Source organism: Pristis pectinata, chromosome 31, assembly GCF_009764475.1.
Source record: "Pristis pectinata isolate sPriPec2 chromosome 31, sPriPec2.1.pri, whole genome shotgun sequence".
Taxonomy (NCBI): domain Eukaryota; kingdom Metazoa; phylum Chordata; class Chondrichthyes; order Rhinopristiformes; family Pristidae; genus Pristis; species Pristis pectinata.
In genome coordinates this window covers 7,590,258-7,615,972 of record NC_067435.1, presented here as the reverse complement: position 1 = coordinate 7,615,972, position 25,715 = coordinate 7,590,258, and the positions used below count along the sequence as shown (strand labels likewise).

General features: G+C 47.4%; 1 protein-coding gene across 4 annotated transcripts in view; it reads left to right on the top strand.

Moving 5' to 3' along the window:
* The window catches only part of LOC127584828 (microtubule-associated serine/threonine-protein kinase 1-like), a 178,621-nt gene that overhangs the window by 142,303 nt on the left and 10,603 nt on the right, over nucleotides 1-25,715 (top strand). For all 4 annotated transcript variants that reach the window (XR_007958439.1, XM_052041790.1, XM_052041791.1 and 1 more), the window contains 9 exons: nucleotides 1,917-2,039; nucleotides 2,798-2,907; nucleotides 7,740-7,894; nucleotides 8,893-9,161; nucleotides 13,254-13,463; nucleotides 14,433-14,662; nucleotides 16,850-16,972; nucleotides 19,262-19,398; nucleotides 23,736-23,926. Coding sequence is in view for 3 of the 4 variants with exons in the window: in XM_052041790.1 (XP_051897750.1) it covers nucleotides 1,917-2,039; nucleotides 2,798-2,907; nucleotides 7,740-7,894; nucleotides 8,893-9,161; nucleotides 13,254-13,463; nucleotides 14,433-14,662; nucleotides 16,850-16,972; nucleotides 19,262-19,398; nucleotides 23,736-23,926 (1,548 nt within the window). In the remaining variant the exon portion in view is untranslated. The remainder of the gene's footprint in view (nucleotides 1-1,916; nucleotides 2,040-2,797; nucleotides 2,908-7,739; nucleotides 7,895-8,892; nucleotides 9,162-13,253; nucleotides 13,464-14,432; nucleotides 14,663-16,849; nucleotides 16,973-19,261; nucleotides 19,399-23,735; nucleotides 23,927-25,715) is intronic.

Sequence of the window (25,715 nt, the reverse complement as noted above, 5' to 3'; positions counted from 1 at the left end):
CTTTCTATGGTGCATCAATAAAAGTTGGTGAATGTCAAAAGGGGCACGCCAAATTTCTTTAGCCTCCTGAGGAAGTAGAGGTGCTGTACCCAATAGGATGACTAGTGTGAGTGTCACGGAGACACGAGAGACCGCAGATGCTGGAATCTGGAGCAACACACAAAAGCGCTGGAGGAACTCAGCGGGTCAGGCAGCATCTGTGGAGGGAAAAGGACATTCGACTTTTCGGGTCAAAACCCTTCATCTGGACTGTCCATTATGACCCGCTGAGTTCCTCCAGCTTTTTGTGTGTTGTAGCATGAGTGTCATGTTTATTTTTGACCTTATTGAACTCCAAGCTATTCCCTAGCTCCAAGATATTCCCTGTATTAGAATCATCGAGAGTACAGCACAGAAACAGGTCCTAGAGCCCACCAACTCCGTACCGACTATCAACCACTCATTCCCACTAATCCTACCTTAATCCCATTTTAATTCTCCCACATTCACTCAGAATTTACCACGAACCTAGACACTTGGGCCAATTGACCTACCAACCTGCACGTCCTTGGGCTCTGGGCGGTAACAGGAGCATCCAGAGGAAAGCCAGGCAGTCACAGGGAGAAGCTGCAAACTTCGCACGTGTTCTTGAGCTCGAGGATTTCAGGAAACACGTTTTAAGAGAGCTGTAAAAGGAAGCTAAGCAGTAGGGCAAAAGAGTTGGCATTTTTGTTGGATCGAATAAGCTGGCTGGAGTCTTACTGTTTCAGTTCTTTATCCATTAGCTCATCTTTCTTATCCGACTTGCCCTTGTCTTATTGGCAGAATAGGGTGAGGAAGTGTCACTCTGTTCCACCAATAGGATACGGTAACTCACGACCCCATTCCCAGTCTCTATCCCAGCCATCGCCTCCTGCATCCCACATGCATCCACTTCCGTAGCTCTCTGAAAGTGGCCTCGCAAGTAGGTAGGGTGGTAAAGAAGGTGTGTGGCATGCTTGCCTTCATTGGCCAGGGCACTGACTACAAGCATAAGGAAGTCATGTTGCGGCTATATAAAACTTGAGTTGGGCCACACTTGGAGTATTGTGTGCCCCATTACAGGAAAGATGTGGAGACCTTGGAGAGGGTACAGAAGATGTTTACCAGAATGCTGCCTCGATTCGAGGGTATGAGCTCTAAGGACTGGTTGGACAAAGTTGGGTTGTAATCTCTGGAACATCGGAGGCTGAGGGGAGACCTGATCAAAGTTTATAAAATTATGAGAGGCAGAGATAGGGAAGGCAGTCAGAATCTTTTTCCCAGGGTAAAAATCTCAGATAGTAGAGGACATGCATTTAAGGTGAGAGGGGGAATGTTTAGAGGAGGTGTGTAGGGTAAGTTTTTTTTACACAGAGTGGTGGGTGCCTGGAACGGGCTGCCAGGGGTGGTGGTGGAAGCAGGTACAATAGTGGCATTAAAGACGCTGTTGGACAGACACGTGAATATGGAGGGAAATGGATCGTGTGCAGACAGAAGAAAGTTTAATTCAGCATCATGTTTGGCGCAGACATTGTGGGCCAAAGCGCCTGTTCCTGTGCCTGTACTGTTCTATGCTCTATATACATGTCTACTCACATCAAATGTGCAGGTATTGCAAAGGTGTACCGCATGTCAATGAATTAAGGGAGTGTAACTGGGAGGTGCAACAGGATGTTCCAAATCAGTCTACATGTCACAACAGAAACTCTGGTCTTCTCATTGTGGTTTCATCAGTAATATTGCTTAGCAGGTGTCCTCTGTTGTGTTATGGAGGTGATAGACCTCATCTCTCATGGCCTTTGGTCCTTTATGTCTCCCAGGAAAGCCACCATTGACCCAGGCTAGAGGGCATGGTTGCACATGACTAGTTTCCAAAGACCAGGAGTACCTGATCTTGTGTTGTCCTCTCTCTCTAGGAGGCACCTATGAGGTTAAGCAACACAGTTTCTTCAAAGATCTGGACTGGAATAGCTTGCTACGACAGAAGGCAGAATTCATACCACACCTGGAATCGGAGGAAGACACCAGTTACTTTGACAGCAAGTATCTTTTCTACAGGCAGAGGGGAGGAAAGGAGGAGGCCAGAGAATATAAGTGGTTTGAGATTTGTTAATATCTGGGAGGGGGCACTGACTACATGCTCGGCTCGGAGAGATTTAGGCGCTTCACCTATGAGGAGGAGAAGGAGATTTTTCCATAAGCACTCTCAGCATAGCCCCCTAGCATCTATAGGGAGCTGGAGACAGACTGGGAGAGTTGAAGCATGATTGGGGAGGATCGTAATGAAGAATCTGGGAATTATTGGGCAGGGTAGGGTGGGTGGGAGCATGGTGGAATTTCACCCCAGCCGTAAACCTATTCTCTCCTATCTCCTTTCTTTTCTGTCTGCACCTTTCCTTCTACCTGTCTCTCTCCTTTTCCTTTTTCTTTTATCTCTCTCTGTCCTCTTTGTCCCCCCCCCCTCCATCTTGTCTCTTACAATCTGCTCTCCCTCACCTGTCTTCCTAAGAAACTTTCCTTTTCTATCTCCACTTTACATCTCTCCCTCACTTGCTATCTCCCTATCTCTCTCTACCCCCTCTTCCCCCACTCTATTTCTCCCTTTAACTTCCCTTTTGCTCTAACTACCTCTCTCCTCTTTCTCTCACTATCCTCCTTACCTCTCTAACCTCTCTCTCGACCTCTCTCTCTCTCCTCTCATCTCCTCTCACTATCCCCTCTCCTGCTACCTCTCTAACTCCTCTCTCTCTAACCTCTCTTTTCTTTCTCTCTCTCTCTCTAACTGCTGTCCGTGTAGCTCGCTCTGATCGATATCACCATGTGAACTCCTACGATGAGGACGACACCAATGAAGATGAACCAGTAGAAATTCGCCAGTTTTCCTCCTGCTCCCCCCGCTTTATTAAGGTATTTCACGGAGATCAGATCCCCTGTTCCCTTCCCTGCAAACCCACCGGAGTTGTGACAAGGATTGTGCAATGGTAGGGGAGTGGAGTGGTCATTACTCCAAAGTTTCACATCTTATGACAGAGAAGGAAGCCTTTCAGCGCATTGACTCTATGCCAGCTCCCATTCCTCCATTCATTTTCCCTGTAAGCTATTCCTCCCTGCGTTCCCACCGCTTCCTACGACCACATTCACTTGGGGCAATTTACAGCAGCCAATTAATGTATTTACCCACGTGGTTTTGGGATGTGGGAGGAAGCTGAAGTGCCCGACAGAAACCCACATAGTCACAGGGAGAACATGCAAACTACACAGACAGTCCCCTCTTCTCAATGCTGCCATCAGGCAGGAGGTACAGGAGCCTGAAGACCCACACCTCAGGGTTCAACAACAGCTTCTTCCCCGCTGCTTGAACCAACCTAAAAAACCCCAACACTACCTCGGACTTTGGTTCTTTTTCTATCTCTCTCTATCTCAACTTTGCACTAGTTTATTTTGTCATGTGTTATGTATAATTTATGTTAATTTAAGTTTATGTTAACCTATGTTTGTCATGTACTGTGCTGCTGCAACGAGCTAACGATCATGGCATTTATACCCTCTGTAAACTTGAATCCTGAAGGCAGGATTGAACCGGGGTCACTGAAGTGGTGAAGCAGCTCCATCAGCTGTGCCACTGAATGCCTGCCTCTACGGCTACCAAATCCACATGTGTAGGCTTTGAGCTGCATCCTCTAACCCAGCTTCCACATAAGATGAGATAAGATACCTTTATTAGCCACATGTACATCAAAACACACAGTGAAATGCATCTTTTGCGTAGAGTGTTCTGGGGGTAGCCCGCAAGTGTCGCCACACTTCCGACACCAACATAGCGTGCCCACAACTTCCTAACCCGTACGTCTTTGGAATGTGGGAGGAAACTGGAGCACCCGGAGGAAACCCATGCAGACACGGGGAGAACGTACAAACTCCTTACAGACAGCAGCCGGAATTGAACCCGGGTTGCTGGTGCTGTAATAGCGTTATGCTAACTGCTACACTACCATGCCTGCCCTTAAAACATGCTGGTTTTAATGAAGGGTCAGCCTAAGATTGGGAGCTCGTCAATAAGTTTCCAGCCATGGGGAATTGAACCGCTGCAAGTGTCCACAGCTGTGCTCCTGTCCAAGAGGTCAGCCAAACTCCTCCATTCAGGAGATCCCAAATGGTTGAGAGAAAATGTCTCTTCTGCAAAATGGATGCTTCTTATGCACTTCATTCCAACATTTCCGTCAGAGGCAAACTTTGAAGTACTCGCCTTGTTTTTCTTTTTAAACAAGTGAAGAAGTCATACAGCATGGAAACAGACCCTTTGGCCCACTGTCCATGCCAGCCATTGAGCAACTTCTATACCAATCCTACACTAATAGCATTTTATTCTCCCTACATTTCTGTCAATTCCCTCCTGATTCTACACACGAAGAGCAGAACCCTTTTGCTTGTGTGTCCTTAATAGAATTAAGGACTAGCAGACAAGTAAACATGAACAACGGGCAAAGTATAAAGGGGGAAATAATTACAGGCAGAAAATGACAACATTTTACCTTCCTTTGGCAACAGCTGCCTTTTATAAGGAAATGGACTATTTTCTCTTGCCCAAGGCAAAGCTAGCACAGAATAAAGAGAGGTGATATCAGAGGTTAGCAGGCTGCAGGAGAGATCCATGTAGCACAAGAACATTTGGCTGAGTTGGTATCTTTGTTCACTTTTCAGGATGTGAACTTCATTGGCATTGCCAACATATATCACCCATCCCTAACTGCTCTCAAGAAGGTGGTCATGAACCACCCCCTTGAATCATGGTTCTCCAAGTGAAGGAACTCCCACAATGCGGTTGGGAGGGATTTCCAGAATTTAGTCACAGCGAGAATGAAGGAATTCCAAGTCAGGATGAAGTCCAACTTGGAGGGAACCTGCAGGCGGTGGTGTTCCCATTCACCCACTTCCCTCCAGGCACTAGACATTTGAGGGTCGGGGAAGTGCTGCTGTATTACCCTGGGCATGGAATCGCAGTGCACCCTGTAGGTGGGACACATTTGCAGCCACCGTATCAGTAGTGGAGAGAATGATTATTTATGGTGGCGGATCAATTCCAATCAAGCAGGTGCTATCAAACTTCTTGAGCTGTTGGACACCTCATCCAGGCAAGTGGAGAGCACTTTATCACTGTCCCGACATACCTTAGAGATAGTAGAAAGATTCCAAGGACACTTGCTGCAGGAAACCTAAAAGCTTCTCATAATCAAGGACAAGCCCCATTGAGAAGCGAAGGCTGAGTAAAATGGCTGGCCTTTCCGCCACTCTCCAGACAATTCCCGCCACTCCCCAGATAATTCCTTTGCGGGGTCCGCCCATCGCTGGCAAGGCTGACGTTTAATGCCTGTCCCTAATTGCCCCTTGAATGGCTTGCCGGTCCATTTGAGAGGGCAGTTACAAGTCAACCACATCACTGTGTGGTCTGGAGTCCAGTCCAGGCCACAGCTAGGTAAGAACAGCAGATTTTCTTTCTCAAACAGTTTTGGTGAGTCAGTTGGGTTTTCCCAACAGGACTACAGTATCATGGTCAACATTACTGATGCCAGCTTTTTGATTCACATTTATGTAATTAAACAAAATCTAATTTATTTAAGTTTTTAAATTTCCCATCTGCTAAGATGATATTCATATCCACAATTCTAGATGATTAACCCAGCTCTTTGATAACATCTCCCATTATAACCAGCATACATTCTCAAACAAACCCCTCTCCTCAGCTGGGTTTTGAGCATGCACTGACACCTACAGGTCTTCAGTTGTACTGCAGCTCCTGCTCCCTACCTGGGGAAACTGTGTAGGAGCGAGTCCTTTGTAAACCTTTCCAAAGCTTTCCAGAACTCATCCACCCTGTCCTCCCTTATCCACATGGCTTTCTATCCAGCATCTTGATATTAAAGCTTCTCATTTTTCTTTTCAGATTTTTCTGTGATCTTATCTCACCCCACCCTGTAACCTCCCACAGCCCAACTGAGAGCAGTACAGTATTAATTTCAATCAACCTTTGGTGGCCAGGCCTTCAGCAGCCTAGTGCCTTAAACCCTGAAACATCTCTTCCCTTGCCTCTGTGGTCATGCTTTTGGTCATTTGACCTGATACCTCCTTCATATCAAATTATTACCTGATTTTACCCTTTGCCAAGTGCCTCACGCTTCTTGTAATTTTCCAACCACTGATCGGAAAAACCAGGAACCAATTTCCCAAAATGCTCTCCCGCAAAAAGGGGTGCCAGTGCAAATCTCCCCCAGAAGGGGAGAGTTGCATTTAGATAGCAGCTTTCCCAACCTCCCGGACTTCCTTGACTCACAGCTCACTCACTGAAACACGGTCACTGTTGCAATAGAGGGCAAGCTCCCATAAATGTTTTCTTTGTTCATTCATGGGACGTAGATGTCACTGGCAAGGGGTACATTTTGATTAAATTGCTACAGTCATAGAAACAGGCCCTTCAGCCCAACTCATCCATGCTGATCAAGGTGCCCAGTTAAGCTAGTGCCATTTGCCGACATTTGGCCCATATCCCTCCAAACCTTTCCTATCCATGTACTTATCCAAGTGTCTTTTGTTATTGTACCTATCTCAGCTACTTTTTCTGGCAGCTTGTTCCACTATGCACCACCCTCCAAGTTTCCCCTCAGATCCCTTTTAAACCTTTCCCCTCTCACCTTAAACCTGTGCCCTCAAGTTTTTGATTCCCTTTCCCTGGGGAAAAAGACAGTGCGCACTCAGCCTGTCTATACCCCTCGTATTTTATACACCTCTCCAGGGTCACCCATCGGTCTCCTACACTACAAGGAATAAAGTCCCAGCCTGTCCAACCTCTCCCTATAACTCAGGCCCTCGAGTCCAGGCGATGTTGTCGTAAATCTCCTTTGCACTTTTTCCAGCTTAATGACGCCCTTCCAACAACAGACCAAAACTGCGCACGATACTCCAAGTGCAGCCCCACCAATGCAGTGTTGATCCCTGATCGGCCTTGAATTGAGGAGGCCGTGAAGAGTCATCCAGATTGGTGGGTCCGGATGGCATATTTCCATCCTTGAAAGAAGATCATTAGTGAAGCAGATGGAGTTTTACAACAATCTGATAGTTTCTTGGCTGTCATTACTGAGACTAGGTTTTGATTTTTTTAATTCCAAATTTATTTAATTACTTGAATTTAAATTTCTCATCTGGTGGGATTTGAACTCATGTAGTAGCTCTCGTGACAAGCACAGAACAGCCCCTTTCACCCACACAACCATTTACTCCCCCCACATTCCCATCAACTCCCCCCGGATTCCACTGCTCACCCACACACGAGGGTCATTCACAGCTGCCAATTAATCTACCAACTTGCATGTCTTTGGGATGTGGGAGGAACCCCACTCGCCCACAGAGAGAACAGGCAAACTCCACGCAGGCAGCACCTGAGGTCAGGATCGAACCCAGGTCTCAGGAGCTGTGAGGTAGTGGCTCTACCGGCTGTGCTACTGTGCTGCCCCGTGCCTCTGGGTCAATAGTCCAGATTACTGGTTGCTACACTGCTCTACTGTACCTTTGCAACCTGTTTTAATTCCAGTGGGTGTAGATTTTCCATTCTTCTGACAACATTGCTGGTTTCCCCCCTGTATCCCCACTCCCCCCCCCCCCCCCCCCCCGTGTGTGTGGGCAGAGGCAGTGAGAGCGGCATCCTGGCACCCCGGTTCTTGCACTAACACCGGCTGCAATGTGTGCAGGTTTACAGCAGCATGGAGCGCTTGACGCAACACGAAGAGCAGAAGGCCCCCGTGGTCACCAGACGCAACCTAAACAAGCATAAGGAGGAGAAGAGCGAGGGTCTGAACGCCCTCGGCACCCGGGACAAGAGCTGGAGGACAAGCTCTCCAGAAATGTAAGTTGCCCGGCCGTGTTCTTCCCCTCGTACTGCAGCAGGTTTTCCACCCTGGAGCTTTTCCTCAGCGTGCTGTAACCTTTTTTGATGCTTTCTCAACCTGACCCTTCACTTGCGACGATCTTTGCTCATAGATCTATGTCCAGATCACTCTTCCTGTACCTGTGCCCTCTGTGTTGTTCCCCTTATCATAATTACCAAAATGTAGCTCTTTGTTAAAGCTCTTGCCGTACTCCGACCCCTCTGTACCTTTTCCCCTCCTCTCTCTACACCCCCACAGCTCCACAACCTTCCAGATTGTTGATGGTACCCAGATTCAGTTGCTCCATCGTCGACAGCCGTGTCTTTGGATGCCTGGGCTTTTAGCTCTGGAAGTACCTTCTCAAAGTTCTTCCCTTCCTCCCCTCTCCCTCTCTCCCTCCCTCTACCTCCTTCCCCCTCTCTCTGCCCCCTCTCTCCCTGCTCCCTCTTTCTCTCTGCCCACTCTCTCTGTCCCCCCCTCTCTCTCCCCCCTCTCTCCCTCTCCCCCCTTTCCTCCATCTCCCCCTCTCCCCATCTCTCTCCAACTCTCCCCCTCTCCCTCCCTCTCTCTCTGCCCCCTTCTCTCTCTCTGCTCCCCCTCTCTCACTGCCCCCTCTGTCTCTGCCCTCTCTCTCTCCCCCCTCTCTCTCCTCTCTCTCCCCCTTCTCCCCTCCCACCTCCCCCTCTCTTTCTCTCCCTTCCCCCCCTCTTATCCTCTCTCTCTCTCTCTCTCCTAAATGATAATCCATATTTCTGCAACACAATATGACATGTTGTTCATTCCACTGGGTGATTTCCATTGTTTATCCAAACATCTTGCTTCAGAAACATTGGGATATTGTGGGAATGTTGGGAACACCCTGGGAGGGGTGTCAGTTGACCCCCACGGTGGTGTGGGCTGTCCTTCCTCTCTCTGCCACTTACACATGTGTCTCCCCCCCCCCCCCCCCCCCCCCCCCACTCGCTGTCATTTCCAGGAAGCGCCTCTCGGCCTCCGAGTCCTCGTACGGCGAGAGCGACTCCAGCCCTCCACTCACCGTCCGCCGACGCTTCTCCGCCCTCATGGACACCCACAAGTTCGCCGCGCCCCTCGAGGATGACACGGAGGTGACGCACAAAAACCAGGAAGTGCAGACGGTGGCTCCTGCCCTGGATCAGGGCAGCCAGTTGGAGCCGCACCGGAAAGACACAGAAGGGCAGGGTTCCCTCGTCACGGGGAATGCTAGTGGCAGTCCGACATTCCCAGGTACGTGCCTGTACCATCTGAGCAGCAATTGACGTGGGTCCGGTTCGTTTTGAAAGGGTATGGCATGGAATGTATGGCACTCACTCACCCTCATCACACCCTATCAGTGATTACATCCGATAAACAGTGTAGAAACAGGCCATTCTGCCCATCCAGTCCATGCTGGTATCAGCTTCCAGCATCTGCAGTCTCTTGTATCTCCACAGTTTAAGCTCCACTCAAACCACCTCCATAACCTATCAGCTTCGCCCTCTCTCTCTCCCCTCTGCTGCTCGGAGTGAATTTGTGGGCAACACGGCGGCACAGCTAGTGGAGGTTCAAGCCTGAACTCGGGCACTGTCTACGTGGAGTTTGCACATTCTCCCTTGTGACCACAATGCAGAGGGGATGGTGGACACAAAGAAGCTCAGTCGGACTTATCTGCCCCTGAACTGCCAGTTTCACCCCATCATTGAAATGCCCCTTTTCCTCACCTCCCACCTTGTCTTCCACATAAACTAACTTGGTTTGCTTTCTGCCACCCTTGTCGGTATAAAGGGGGGAAGGGGAAGGCAGGAGCTGGCGAGCGATAGGTGGAACTAGGTGAGGAGGGGGTTGATGGGCAGGTGGAGCTGGGAGGGGTCGAGATAGTGACAGTGGCTGGGAGGTGATTAGTGGATAGAATCACCCGATGAGCTCAACGTCTTCTATCCACGCTTTGAAAAGGGAGAATAAGATATAAGATATTTATCTATTAGTCACATGTACATCGAAACACACAGCGAAATACATCTTTTTACGTTACTGAGAATGTGCTGGGGGCAACCCGCAAGTGTCGCCACTCTTCCAGCGCCAACATAGCACCCCCACAGCTCCTAATCTGTACATACGTCTTTGGAATGTGGGAGGAAACCAGAGCACCCGGAGGTGCTCCCGTGTGGATCCTCACAGCATCTGGTGACCCTGTGATCTCTGTCTTGGAGGCCAACATCAGAACATCCTTCCAGAGGGTGAACCCTCGTAAGGCGTCAGGCTCCGACAGTGTACCTGGCCTGGTACGGAAAACCTGTGCTGACTAACTTGCTGGAGTTTACAAGGACATCTTCAACCTCTCACTGCTGCAGTCAGAGGTTCCCACCTGCTTCAAAAGGGCATCAATCACAAGAAGAGCAGGGTGAGCTACCTCAATGACTATCGCCCAGTTGCACTCACATCTACTGTGATGAAGTGCTTTGAGAGGCTGGTCATGGTTAGAATTAACTGCTGCCTGAGCAAGGACCTGGACCTGCTGCAATTTGCCTACTGCCAAAACAGGTCTACAGCGGACACAATCTCGCTGGCTCTCCATTCGGCTTTGGAGCACCTAGACAACAGCAAAACCTACGTCAGGCTGCTGTTTATCGATTGCAGCTCTGTGTTCAACACCATCGTCCCCTCAGTGCTAATCAACAAGCTTCAAAACCTGGGCCTCTGTACCTCCCTCTGCAACTGGATCCTCAACTTCCTTATCGGGAGACCACAGTCAGTGCAGATCGGTAATAACATCTCCTCCTTGCTGACAATCAACACAGGGGCACCTCAAAGATGTGTGCTTAGCCCGCTGCTCTACTCTTGCTACACTCATGACTGCATGGCTGGGCACAGCTCAAACACCACTTATAAATTCGCTGATGACACCATTGTTGTTGGCAGAATCTCAGATGGCAATGAGGAGGCGAACAGGAGTGAGATAGATTGGCTGGTTGAATAGTGTCGCAACAGCCTTGCACTCAACGTCAGCAAGACCAAGGAATTGATTGTAGACTTCAGGCAGGGGAAGTCGGGAGAACACACACCAGTCTTCATTGAGGTGTCAGCGGTGGAAAGGGTGAGCAGCTTCAAGTTCCTGGGCATCAACATCTCAGAGGATCTATCTTGTGCCCAACACATTGATGCAATCATGAAGAAGGCACACTGGCAGCCTAACTGATCCCTTCTGCATACACAATGTCCATATCCCTCCATTCTCTGCACATTCATGTGCCCGTCTAAATGCCTCTTAAATGTCTCTATTGTATCTGCCTCCACCACCACCTCTGGCAGCACATTCCAGGCTAAAACTTGCCCCACACACCTTCTTTGAACTTACCCCCTCTCACCTTAAATGCATGCTCTCTAGTATGAGACATTTTGATCCTGGGAAAAAGATACCGGCTGTCTATTCTATCCATGCCTCTCATAATCTTATAAACCTTTCTCAGGTCTCCCCTCAGCCTCCACCGCTCCATAGAAAACAACCAAAGTTTGTCCAACCTCTCCTCATGGCAGATGCCCTCTAAACCAGGCAGCATCCTGGTAAACCTCTTCTGCACCCTCTCCAAAGCTCCCACATCCTTCCTATAATAATGAGGCGACCAGAACTGAGTGCAATACCCCAAATGTGGCCTAACCAGAGTTTTATAGAGCTGCAACATAACTTCTTGACTCTTGAGCTCAATGCCTCGACTAATAAAGGCAGGCGTGCATTACGCCTTCTTTACCACCCTATCAACCTTGACTATCCAGGCACCAGAACTCAAAAAGCACAGCACTGGGTGAAAACAGACTCCAGTCCCGATGAAGGGTCTCGACCCAAAACATCGACTGTTCATTTCCCTCCATAGATGCTGCCTGACCCGCCTTTGTGTGTTGCTCCAATCCCGCCTATAGATACCTGCTGACTGAAGGTTCAACGCTTCCCCACTTCGAGTTTCTACAGTGGATTTTCATTTCTTTGAGATGTTCCAGAGAGTTTTACAAGTAGTTATGTACTGCTGGAGGTGTCGTCACTGTTACAATGTAGGAACATAGCAGCAAACTCCCACTTGCAGCAGTCAGATAGAGACCAGATTATCTGCTTTTCAGTAATGTCGATTTTTATCATTATATCTATCTATCTATATATATATATATATGTATAAGTATATATACCTGTGCATATATACCTGTGCATATTGTATATATATATATATCTGTGCATCTGTGCATATGCATACACATAATAACCAAAAATACTGTCTGTGATACCTCATGCACTTTGTCTACCTTAGAGTAGCTGGGACTTTGGTTTAACACCTCCCTAAAAGATAGCATCTCTGACAGTGCTGTGCTCCCTGAGTACTGTACAGGAGTTTCAGCCTAGATTTATATGCTGTACTGTCTAGACTGGTTGTTCCTTTCAACTCCATTTTATTTCATTTATTCCTCATGCCTCTACCTGCAGATATTTGAAGTAATTGCGACCTTGACAATTTTGGTTAGGACCCCGTCACAGGCACTCCCTCTGTACTCTCTCCCACTCCCAATTCATCTTCAGAATAAGGTTTATTACCAGTGACGTATGTTGTGAAATTTGTTGTTTTGCGGCGGTAGTACAGTGCAAGATATAAAGACATAAAAGTTACAAAAATAAATAAATAGCGCAAAAGAGGAATAACGAGGTAGAGTTCATGGGTTCATGGACCGTTCAGAAACCTGATGGTGGAGGGGAAGAAGCTGTTCCTGAATCACTGAGTGTGGGTCTTCAGGCTCCTCTACCTCCTCCCTTTCACATCTTCTCACTTTTCCAATTCTAGTGGAGGATCCTGGACTCTTGTTTCTCTCCCCACAGATGCTGCCTGACTTGCTGAGAACTGCCAGCATTTTCTGTTTTTGTCTAAGGTGGAAATTCGATGTTCAGTCTTCTGCTAATGGATGCTACCCTCTAAGTTGATCTGAAATTTGGGACTTCTCAGTATTCTGTGACGTAGTTAATGATCGAATATCTGGGCTACACATATCCGATTATTGAGTAGGCTCAGAGTTTAATTTTTTTTTAATTTTATTTACAACATGGTAACAGGCCCTTCCGGCCCAATGAGCCTGCACCGCCCATTTTAAACCCATATTAACCTACCCATACATCTTTGGAATTATTAAGGCATTAAATTTTGGAACCAGGAGATATGGTTGGAAAGTGGAGGTGGCACAAGTTCAGTCATGACATCATTGAGTGATGGCACACATTCGAGGGGCCGAATGGCCCAATCCCACTCCTACTTCTCATGACCAGGGGCGCGCAATCCCACTGAACCTTTCTCAACCTCCTCCCTCCAGCTGATCGGCCAGTGAAGTTAAGCGAATCTCTGCCCAGTGTTACCAAGGAAACTGACCCATCCTCCACAAAGGCCACGAGCGATCTAGCGGTGCGGAGAGCACGCCACCAACAACTGTCTGGGGACTCGGCAGAGAAGCGCACCTCCCGGCCCGTAAACAAGGTCATCAAGTCAGCTTCGGCCACAGCCCTCTCGGTCATGATCCCTGCAGGTATGGAACAGCAAACCAGGTTACTTCACAGGGATGTTACTGGGACCAGAGAGCTTAAGGAGAGACTGGATAGGCTGGGACTGTTTTCTCTGGAGGCTGAGGGGTAACTTTATGGAGGTTTATAAAATCATGAGGGGCAAATAAGATAGACAGTCACAATCTTTTTCTCAGCGTAGAGGAATCTAAAACTAGAGGGCATAGGTCTAATGTGAGAGGGGAAAGATTTAAAGGGGACCTGAGGGGCAAGGTTTTCACAAAGAGGATCTATGGATCGAGCTCCCAAAGGGTCATAGAGGCAGGTACAACAACAATATTTAAGAGGCATTTAGAGAGGTACATGGATCAAAACCCTGCATCGGGACTGAGACCGGAGAGGCAAGGTGGCCAGTATAAAGAGGAGAGGGGCTGTGGTGAGACAGGGGTCCGAGGTGGACTGAAGGACAACAGGTGGAGGTTGTGCCATGTAGGGGAGGGAAGCAGGGGTGGAGTTGAGAGACAGTGGCAGGTGGGTGAGAGATGGAGGCAGATAAAGAGGGGGGATAAAATGAGGCAGGTGGAGCGAGGTGAGGAGGAGGGGAGAGTGAAGGTTGGAAACAACTGCTGGAGGGAGATAAGCAGGAACACAAAGGGCTCCCAGCACTGGACTCTGATCAGGAAAGGAGGTGAGAAATGGGAACTATGAGGGGAGAAGTGAATGGCAGATAGAACCAGAAAAGGGAGGGGGCTGGAAAAGTTTCTGAGTGAATTATGTATGTAGTGGGTGGCTGGAACCAGGAGGGGAAGGGGGGACAAAGATGGGGGGCTAGAAAAGAGGGAGTGGCAAAGGGGACAAAATGGGAGGATTTTCTTGTGTCCCCATGGTCCATTTTCTAATCTGTTGCCACATTATTCCATGATACTCTTTTAATAAGCGGGGACGTTGTATACCTGTCAGATAATTGCATCGTCCCTCTTTCTTGCATTGTCCAGTGGAACAACACAGCGGGTCCCCCCTCGCCAGCCCCATGTCACCACGGTCACTCTCATCCAATCCGTCCTCGCGCGATTCCTCGCCCAGCCGGGACTACTCGCCGGCAGTCACCAGCCTGAGGTCCCCCATCACCATCCACCGGTCGGGGAAGAAGTACGGTTTCACGCTCCGTGCCATCCGGGTCTACATGGGAGACACGGATGTCTACAGTGTTCATCACATGGTCTGGGTGAGTACCATCTGGTAGAGTAACCTCCGTCAAAAGGGTGGCAGGATTTTCCGACTGCTTACTGCTCCAATGTACCGATCTCACAGGAAGCAAGTAACGGGAATGCTCTTGGAAAGAAATTCCAAGAGAAATGGGATTAGGCCTAGTTGAGTTAAATACAAATGTTTCTGAACACCAGAGAGTACTAGTTGCCTGTTTCAATTCTGTGTGTTCTTTTTAATTTCCAACAGGGTGGTATCAAATTTGATTAAAAAAAAGAACAATACTGAAGTGTGAAATAGAGCAAAGAACATAGAACAGCACAGGAACAGACCCTTCGGTGCACCACGTCTGTACCGATCATGATGCCAAATTAAGCTAAATCTTTTCCGCCATGATCCATATCCCTCCATTCCCCGCATACTATCTAAAAGCCACTTAAACGCCACTATTGGATCTGCTTCCACCACTATCTCTGGCAGCCTGTTCCAGGCACCCACCACTGACTGTGTTTAAAACAAAACTTGCCCCATACATCTCCCTTAAATTTCCCCCCCCCCCTTCCCCCTCACCTAAATGCATTTCCTCTAGCATTTGACATTTCTACCCCTGGGAAAAAGATTCTGACTGTCTACCCTATCTATGCCCCTCATAATTATATAAACTTCTGTGAGGTCTCCCCTCAGCCTCCGACGCTCCAGAGAAAACAGCCCAAGTTTGTCCGACCTCTCCTTATAGCCCATACTCTAATCCAAGCAGCATCCTGGTAAATCTCTTCTGTACCCTTTCCAAAGCTTCCACATCCTTCTTGACCAGAATTGTACACCGTACTGCAAGTGCAGCCTAAACATAGTTTTATATAGCTGCAACATAACTTCCTTACTCTTATACTCAATATCCCGATCAATGAAAGCAAGCATGCCATATGCCTTCTTCACCACCATATCTGCTTGTGTGGTCACTTTCAGAGACCTATGGACTTAGATCCCAAGATTCCTCTGTTAAGGGTCCTACCATTAACTGTATACTTTCCCCTTATTTGACCTCCCAAAGTGCAACACTTCACACTTTCCTGGATTAAACTCCATCTGCCATCTCCCCGCCCGTAACTGTAACTGATGTATATCCTGGTGAATACTTTGACAACCCTCTTCGTTGTCCAAAAGTCTTCCAATCCTTGTGTCTTCTGCAGACTTACTAACCCACCCATCTACATTTCCATCCAAGTCATTTATATATAAATGAAGACAAAAAAAAAGTACTGAAAAATGCTTAGCTGTGGAGGGATGAATGAAATAATGGTTTCAGGCTGATGGGAAAGTCAGCAGCCTGAAACGTTAACTTCTTTCTCCACAGTTAACCTGCTGAGGAATGTTTTATGGGACAGGAGCCATTGGAGTGGGTACAAGTAAAGTTCATCCACTTGAGAAAATTTGCCTTTCCTGAATATTTTTTATTTTAGTTTTTACATGTCACCTTCTTGTACAGAGATTTAATTCCATTTATTTTTCACTGGGAGGAAGTTTCTGCTTCTTTTGTGTTGTTTGAACAGAAGTCAAAGTCAAAGTCGAGTTTATTGTCATATGCACAAGTACATGTGTGTACAGGTACAATGAAAAACTTACTTGCGGCAGCGTCACAAGCACATGGCATCAGAGGCACAACATTCTCAAGAAAAACAAGCATTTCTGTCCAATAAGCAGTTCTTACCGCACAGAATCTCACAGAGAGGGACTGTTTAACAGTAGGTATGGCATCGTGACTGTATTAGAAACGGGAAAAGCCTTCCTTACCTGCAGTTTCCTGGGAATTTTCTAATTTCCCTAGTTCTGTTCCCATCAGACCAACCAATGAAAAGCAGCATGGAAACTGTATCACAGTGTGGAGGCACGTGCTTAAATGTCACAAGACAGTGAAACCCTCTCAATACCCCACTCACAGAAGATGAGATTTGTAGGAACGTAGAACCATGTTATTAGATCACAGAAAAAGCCATTTGGCCCATAGAACCTGCACTGGCACTTTGGGAGTTTGATCCTATCAATCCCACCTCTCTCCACTTTCCCCCGGCAACATCCAAAACCCAGTGGACCAGGGAGTAATCTGCTTGTATAATCAATCAACAGCTTCAAGCTCTCAAACCTGGCCAAAGGTTCTCTAAGAGGAGTGACGATTTCCTTTCCCTAATTTTCCATTTCCCTGTTGCAGCATGTGGAAGATGGAGGGCCTTCACACGACGCAGGGCTTTGTGCTGGCGACCTTATAACTCACGTCAACGGGGAGCCTGTCCATGGACTGGTCCACACCGAAGTTGTGGAACTTATACTGAAGGTACGAGGTCTCTCTTTGTGCAATGTTTCGATCTGATGATATCTCCATGTGTGTCAGTGTTTGTTTGCTAGCTGTTCCTTGGGATGTTTCTCCACTACATTAAAGGTACTATACAAATAGCTGTTGTTGTGAATAATTAAAAATCTATTCCAAACACAGGTTCTCAATTTCTCGTGTCCCAAGTATAAGCCAATGTTACAGCAGCACTGAATTTTTTTTTGTAATATGGAAACTCACTGGCAGGATTTGTTGTCTGTTACTAATTGTCTTCAAGAAGGTGGTGGTGAGATCACTGCCTTAAATCATTGTCGACCATCTGGGTCTAAGTAATCTCACAGTGCTGATGGGTCGGGGGTTCCAAGATTTAGTCCCAATGTTGCAGAGGGGAACAATGGATATATTTCAAAGTATATTTATGTGAATTGAAACTGAATTAAATTCAATTAAATGCAAGCCCTTGTATACCACCACGGTAGTGTGGGCAGGCACGGTAGTGTAGCGGTTAGCGTAACGCTTTACAGCACCAGCGACCCATTGCTGTCTGTAAGGAGTTTGTACATTCTCCCCGTGGCTGCATGGGTTTTCTCCAGGTGCTCCGGTTTCCTCCCACATTCCAAAGACGTACAGGTTAGGAAGTTGCGGGCATGCTATGTTGGCGCCGGAAGTGTGACGACACTTGCAGGCTGCCCCCAGAACACTCTACACAAAAGATGTATTTCACTATGTGTTTCGATGTACATGTGACTAATAAAGATATCTTAGCTTAAATCTCCTTCTGATTCACTTGTTCCATGAAACCTCTGCAGTGTGATAGAATGTTGACAATGCTGAACTTGAATTATATCACTGTTCCTTCATCAGTGCTGGGTATAAACTTTAGAACTCCCAACCCAACAGAACAGTGAGAGCACTTTCACCATAGGACTGCAATAATTCAAGACAACAGCGCACCACTACCTTCTCAAGGACAATTAGTAATGAGCAACAAGTCCTGACAGTGCAGCAGAGTTGTGGACACACATCACGAAAACCAGCCTCCAGTCCATGGACTCTGTCTACACTTCTCGCTGCCTTGGTAAAGCAGCCAACATAATCAAAGACCCTTCCACCCCAGACGTTTTCAGTTCTCCCCACTCCCACTGGGCAGAAGATACAATAGCCTGAAACCATGTACCACCAGGCTCAAGGACAGCTTCTATCCCGCTGTTATAAGACTGTTGAATGGACCCTTTGTACGATAAGGTGGACTCTTGACCTCACAATCTACCTCATCATGGTCTTGCACCTTATTGTCTACCTGCACTATATTCTGCATTCTGTTATTTCTTTTCCCTTGTGCTACCTCGATATACTGATGTTGTGAAATAATCTGTATGGATGGCATGCAAGCAAAGTTTTTCCCTGTACCGTGGTACGTGACAAGACTAAAGCAATTACCAGTGATGTCCAACTTCTCGAATCCACAATGAATGATCTGATCCTTGCTGTGTAGAACAGTAAAAATGCTTCAGTTTTCTATACAGAGAGTGACTCCCAGGGCTGTGGTGAACCTGTTCTGGGATCAGGAGAGGTTCAAGATATGGAATAACAAAAACTGGAATGATTTAAGTTCCTTATGGTTTCTTCTTATGGCTGGAGCTGTTTGAGTTTGACAGGACTGTTGTGAGGGCTTCGGAATTAGAATTGTGAGGAGAGAGTGTCTGAGCTAGGGTTAATTTATCGGAACAAAGGTGGTTGAGAAAAGATTTAACTGTAGTGTTTAAACTTAAGAGAGGTCTAGACAAGGTAAACAGAAAAGATCTACTTCCCCTGGCAAAAGGGTCAGTAACTAGGGAACATAGAGTAAAATTAATTGGTAGAAGGATTGGAGGGTAATTATGTCACTCAATGAGTGATGGGGGTCTGGAACTCAACTGTTTGGAAGAGCAGAAACACTCCCACATTTAAACTGCACCTAAACAAGAGCCATGACGTAGGGCCATGGCTGGAGAGCTGAGAAGTGGGATTGACCTGAAGTCCATTTTTGGATGATAGAGCTGACTCGTCTCCAGTGCTGTGATTCTACGAGCTGGTAATTGCTAAAAGCATGGACCAGGACAAGCTATGTCAGATTAACCAGCTACTTCTGGCCCCTGGCACTCAGTCACGTTGTGCGCTGTGCTTAAGTGGAGAAGGTGAGATAATGCCCACTTGGTACCACTGCCTGAGATGAATTTTAGTCCAATGAATCTGAAAAGCCTTTGCACCTTAATCGGTCCTTAGTTTGACTTTGCCCTGTGTTTTCCACAGAGCGGAAACAAAGTGACGGTCACCACCACACCATTTGAGAACACTTCCATCAAGATTGGGCCGGCCAGGAGATCCAGCTACAAGGCCAAGATGGCAAGAAGGAATAAGAAAAGTTCAGGAAAGGAAGGGCAGGAAAGGTAAGAGGACAAACTAATGCTGTCCGTCTCTCACACAATTATTATGTACACCCTCCTCATGCATCTAGTAGTGAAATTTATGAGAAGCTTTTCCACAGAAAGGTCTGGAGAGTTATTATATTGTAGTTTTATTATATTGTAGTTTAGGGCAGGCACGGTAGTGTAGTGGTTAGCGTAACGTTATTACAGTGCCAGCGACCCGGGTTCAATTCCAGCCGCTATCTGTAAGGAGTTTGTACGTTCTCCCCGTGTGTCTCCGTGGGTTTCCTCCGGGTGCTCCGGTTTCCTCCCACATTACAAAGACGTACGGGTTAGGAAGTTGTGGGCATGCTATGTTGGCACCGGAAGGGTGGCAACACTTGTGGGCTGCTCCCAGAACGCTACACAGAAAGATGTATTCCAGTGTGTGTTCAATGTACCTGTGACTAATAAAGATATCTTATCTATTCTTATTCATTATGGAACTGGTCATCACTGATAATGCCAGCATTTATTGACCATCCCTAATCTAGTAGCCAGCTGGGTAATTTCAGAGGGCATTTCATAGTCACCATGTTGGTGGGTCTGGAGTCAGACTGGCTAAGGATGGTAGACTTCTCATTAATGAACCAGATTGGTTTTTACAACAATCAAGTAGTTTTATAATAACCATTATCTGATACTAGCCTTCCAGTTGGATTTATTTAGTTACTGGTATCTAAATTCTCAAACTGCTGTGGTGGGATTCGAGTTAATATCTCCAGGTGATTGTTCCATTCCTCTAGGGGAAAGCTAGCCCAGTAACATCCACAAAATGCTGGAGGAACTCAGCAGGTCAGGCAGCATCTATCAGGCAGCGTCTCTCACCTGGACTCACCTCTCACCTGCCAGCTTGTGACTCTCCTGCTCCCCCTCCCCCGACCTCCTTATTCTGGCTTCTGCCCTGTTCCTTTCCAGTCCTGATGAAAGGTCTCGACCCGAAACTTCGACTGTTTATTTCCCTCCATAGATGCTTCCTGACCTGCTGAGTTCCTCCAGCATTTTGTGTGTGTTGCTCCAGATTCCGGCATCTTCAGAACCTCTTGTGTAACCCAGTAACTTGACCGCCATGCTACCGATCGAGCGTTGGTTGGATGTTCAATGAGGATCAATGCTTGCGGTAATGAGGTGCCACATCACCATGGAAGTAAAAGCAGTGAATGCTGGAAATACTCAGCAGGTCAGACAGCATCAGTGGGGTGGGAAGTGAGAGTGAATGTTCTGATGAAAGGTCACCAACTCGAAACATGAAGTCACTCTTTCCACAGATGCTGCCTGACCTCGTAGAATCGTAAAGTACATGAACAGGGTCTACTGACCCCGCCATCCATGCGGAACTTTTTGTCCGTCGACACTAATCCCATTTGCCTGCACTGGATCCATATCATAGAACACTACAGCACAGTACAGGCCCTTCGGTCCACAATGTTGTGCCGACATTTTATCCTGCTCTAAGATCTATCTAACCTTCCCTCCCACATAGTCCCCTATTTTTCTATCATTCATGTGTCTATCTAAGAGTCTCTGAAATGTCCCTAATGTATCTGCCCCCACAACCTCTGCTGACAGTGCATTCCATGCACCCACCACTCTCTGTGTAAAAAATTTACCCTTGACATCCCCCTTATACCTTCCTCCAATCACCTTGAAATTATGTCACCTTGCGTTAGCCATTGTCGCCCTGGGAAAATGTCTCTGACTGCCCACTCAATCTATGCCTCTTGTACACCTCTATCAAGTCACCTCTCATCCTCCTTCTCTACAAAGAGAAAAGCCCTAGCTCACTCAAATTATAAGACATGCTCTCCAATCCAGGCAACATCCTGGTAAATCTCCTCTGCACCCTCTCTAAAGCTTCCACATCCTTCCTGTAATGAGGCGACTACGTGAACACAATACTCCAAGTGTGGTCTGACCAGAGTTCTATAGAGCTGCAACATCACCTCGCAGCCCTTGAACTCAATACCCCAACTAATGAAGGCCAACCCTCCATATGCCTTCTTAACAACCCTATCGACCTGCACGGCAACCGTGAGGGATCTATGGATGTGGACCCTAAGATCCCTCTGTTCCTCCACACTGCTAAGAGTCCTGCCATTAACCTTGTATTCTGCCTTCGAATTTGATCCTTCTATGTCTTACCTATTTGTGCCTGTCTAAATATCTCTTAAACATAGTGGTTGTAGGGCAGGCACGGTAGTGTAGCAGTTAGCATAACATTTTACAGCGCCAGCGACTCAGGTTCAATTCCCGCTGCTGTCTGTAAGGAGTTTGTACGTTCTCCCCGTGACTGCGTGGGTTTCCTCCGGGTGCTCCGGTATCCTCCCACATTCCAAAGGTGTACGGGCTAGGAAATTGTGGGCATGCTATGTTGGCGCCAGAAGCGTGGCGACACTTGCGGGCTGCCCCCAGAACACTCTATGCAAAAGATGCATTTCACTGTGTGTTTCGATGTACATGAGACTAATAAAGAAATCCTATTTTATCTTATCTGACTTCAGCACCTCCTCTGATGGCACATTCCAGACATCAACCACTCTCTGTGTAAAATTAACTTTCCCCTCAAATCCCCTTTAAACTCCTTCCCCTCATCTTAAACCTATTGTTTTTGATACTCCTGAGCATCTCCAACATTTACCATGGATTTCTCCTGATTTCCTGCAGTTGTAGTGTTTTGCTTTTAAGTCAGAATGAATGGTGACATATTTCCAAATAGGGATAGTGTAAATCCATGTCAAACCATTCGAATGAAATGCAGGAGGTCCTTAAGTTTGCTGCAGTGTGATCAGATACAGGATCCCAACCGTCTCAGATCCACTGATGATTGTTCTGATCTCTGCCACGGAGGACTGCGAAAGTGCTATGGTTTTCCATTCCAAGAGTGACTTAGGTAACTGGTAACCCTGTATCCTACTGTATTCTTGCAAACATAAGGATCCCCGCATTGTAATCGAGTATCTCAATGCTCAATGCCTGGTGAATAATGTCTTAACTTGATGCAGAGTGTCTGCTGTTATGGAAGAGACTGTTGAGATCTGTATTCTTAACCCACTTGAAAAACACGATGATGCTGGAGGAACTCAGCAGGCCAGGCAGCATCCGTGGAGAAAAGCAGGTGGTCAACGTTTTGGGTCAGGACCCTTCTTCAGGACTGAAGACAGGAAAAGGGGAAGCCCGATATACAGGAGGGAAAAGCAGAGCAGTGATAGGCGGACAAAAGAGAGGAGGCGGGTTGGGCACAGGGTGGTGATAGGTAGATGCAGATAAGAGATAGTGATGGGCAGGTGCGGGGGAGGAGGGGAGAGCAGATCCACCGGGGGATGGTTCAAAGGTAAGGAGAGAAAGAACAAAAAGGTAGGAAAAAAGGCTAAGAAAGAGAAGAAGCATGGTGGGGGGGGGGGGGTGGGGTTGTGGGGAAGGGGGGTGGGGATTACTTAAAGTGGGAGAATTCAATATTCATGCTGTTAAGCTGCAAGGTTCCGAGATGGAAAATCAGTTGCTGTTCCTCCAGTTTATGCTTGGAATTCTCCTAGCGGTGGAGAAGTCAGCCTATGGCCTCCTCCACTGCCGGGAGAATTCCAAGCGCAAAGTGGAGGAACAGCACCTCGTTTTCCGTCTCGGAACCTTGCAGCCTAATGGCATGAACATTGAATTCTCCCACTTTAGGTAATCCCCACCCTCCTTCCCCACAAACCCCCCCACCCACCCCCCCACCACGCTTCTTCTCTTCTTCCCTTTCCTAGCCTCATTTTTTCTATCTTTGTTTTCTCTCTCTCCTTCCCTTTGACCCGTCCCCCGGTGGATCTGCTCTCCCCTCCTCCCCCACACCTGCCCATCACTATCTCTTACCTGCATCTACCTATCACCACCCTGTGCCCACTCCACCTCCCCTCTTTTGTCCACCTATCACTGCTCTGCTTTTCCCTCCTATATATTGGGCTTCCCCTTTCCCTACCTTCAGTCCTGAAGAAGTATCCTGACCTGAAACATTGACCGCCTGCTTTTCTCCACGGACGCTGCCTGGCCTGCTGAGTCCCTCCCGCATCATCGTGTTTTTCATCTCAGTTCCAGCATCTGCAGTCCTTTGTTTCTCTTCTTAACCCACTTGCTCTGTTTGGGTGAAAGGACAAGGACCATCCTGGGACTATGTTCCACCTACCCGCACCACCCCATAATTTTCCTTTGCTGATGTTGCCATGCTGCCTGTCCCATTCTGTAATCAGAGGGAGGGGTACTTGTGGACTGATGGTGTTCCCATTACTTTGTGATGATCCAGCTTTCTCTTCTGTTCCCCTTCTCTCTCCCCCAACCCCCTGCAGTGGGAAGAAGCGCAGCTCCTTGTTCCGGAAGATAACCAAGCAGTCCAACCTTCTACACACCAGCCGCAGCCTCTCGTCCTTGAACCGCTCGCTCTCCTCCAGTGACAGTCTACCTGGCTCACCCACCCACAGTCTCTCCGCCCGCTCTCCTACGCAGAGCTACCGACCAACGCCTGACTCTGGCTATTTAGGTACTGCTACTCGAAGGAACCGTTTCAGATTGGGTGATTTCAAGTGGGGAGTCACAGTGCAAAAAAATATCTTTTTAAGATGTAGTGGGACCCACATAGCAATATTCTTCTGTTTGGGACTTTTTAAAACCCCTCTGGGCACAAAAGAAGGCCATTCAGCCCAGCAAGCCTGTGCCAACTCCACGAAGAACAAAACCGTCGGTTTCATTTCCCTGTGGTCCTGCAGGTGATTTTCCCCTCAAAAGTACAAACCAATTCCCTTCTGAAAGCCCCTACTGATTAGACTCCCATTTCATTGTGAGAAAGGGAGAGTCTTGTGTGATTCATTGAACGGAACGCCTGCTGTGTTTTGTGGCATTGCCCACCAGTGATCCAGTGCCGAGAGCCCAGCCAAAAGTCCGTTGGTCTTCCAGTGCCTTCCTGCTGTGATTCCCAACGAATCAGTAAACAGTTAGATGGACCACGGAATATACAGCAGGGAACAGATCATTCCCATTCATGGAACATAGCACAGAACAGGCCCTTCGGCCCACCATGTCTGTGCCGGCCATGATGCCAATCTAACCAATCCCATCTGCCTGCAGATGGTCTGTATCCCTCTATTCTCTGCCTGTTTTGACCAACTGGTCCATGTTTGTGGTCCAAACAAGCCTTCTCCCTACTGTCAAGCCTTACCCCTCAAATCCTTCACCTCTCTCATTCTCATTGAACTTCCCCTTCAGTGCAGTTATTTTCTTCACTTTAACTGCTCCACTCTAACCTCTGAGAAAAGATATTTCTCCTGAACACCCTGTTTCGTTCACAAATGATTATCTTAGACATGTGGCCCATAGCTTAGGGCTCTCCCACAGGTGGAAACTCCATACCTTGAACCCTTTGTTCATCGGAGAATTTTTTAATTTATTCTTTCTCGGAATGTGGGTACTGCTGGGAATGCGAGCATTTATTGTCCATCCCTAATTGCTCCTAAACTGGGCATGTTAAGGGATGACCTTATTGGTGGGTCTGGAGTCACATGGAGGCCAGACCAGGGAAGGATGGCAGGTTTCCTTCCCAGAAGGATACCAGATGAGTTTGTAACAACACCCCGTGGTTATCGTTACTGAGGCTGGCATTTTCTTGTTATTTGAATTTATAGACTCCAGCTACTCTGGTGGAACTTTAATTCATGTCCCTGGATCAATGGTCCAGAATTCCGCCTGCTAATCGACTAATTTAACTGCACTGCATTGTGACGTAGAAGAAAGCCACCTGGCCCATTCAAACACACGTCAGTCAAAAATAAACATCATCTTAATCCCGCTTCCTGGTTCTTGGTCTGTAACCCTTCTGGTTCCATCTCCAAGTTCTCAGGTCCCTTTCACCCTACTCTTAAAGGAAAGGGCCCATTGAAGCCTAATACAAGCAGAAGATGCTGCAAATACTCATCAGGTCAGGCAGTATTTGTGGAAAGAGAATTAATGTTTCAGGCTGAAACATTAATCTGTGTTTGTTTCCACACATTGCCTGACCTGCATCAGTCTGTTTCCAGCACTTTCTGTTTTTAATTCCAGATTTCCTGCATCTGGAATTCTATTGGATTTTTTTTTAATAATAGAAACTGAAAATGCTGGATAAACAGCAGGTCAGGCCACATCTGTGGAAAGAGTAACGGCAATGTTTTGGGTCAGCGACTCTTCATCGGAACTGGGAAAGAGAGGCCAGACGACGGGTCTCAGTCCTGAAACATTGACCAGTTCTCTCTCCACAGATGCTGCCTGACCTGCTGAGTGTCTCCAGCATTTTCTGT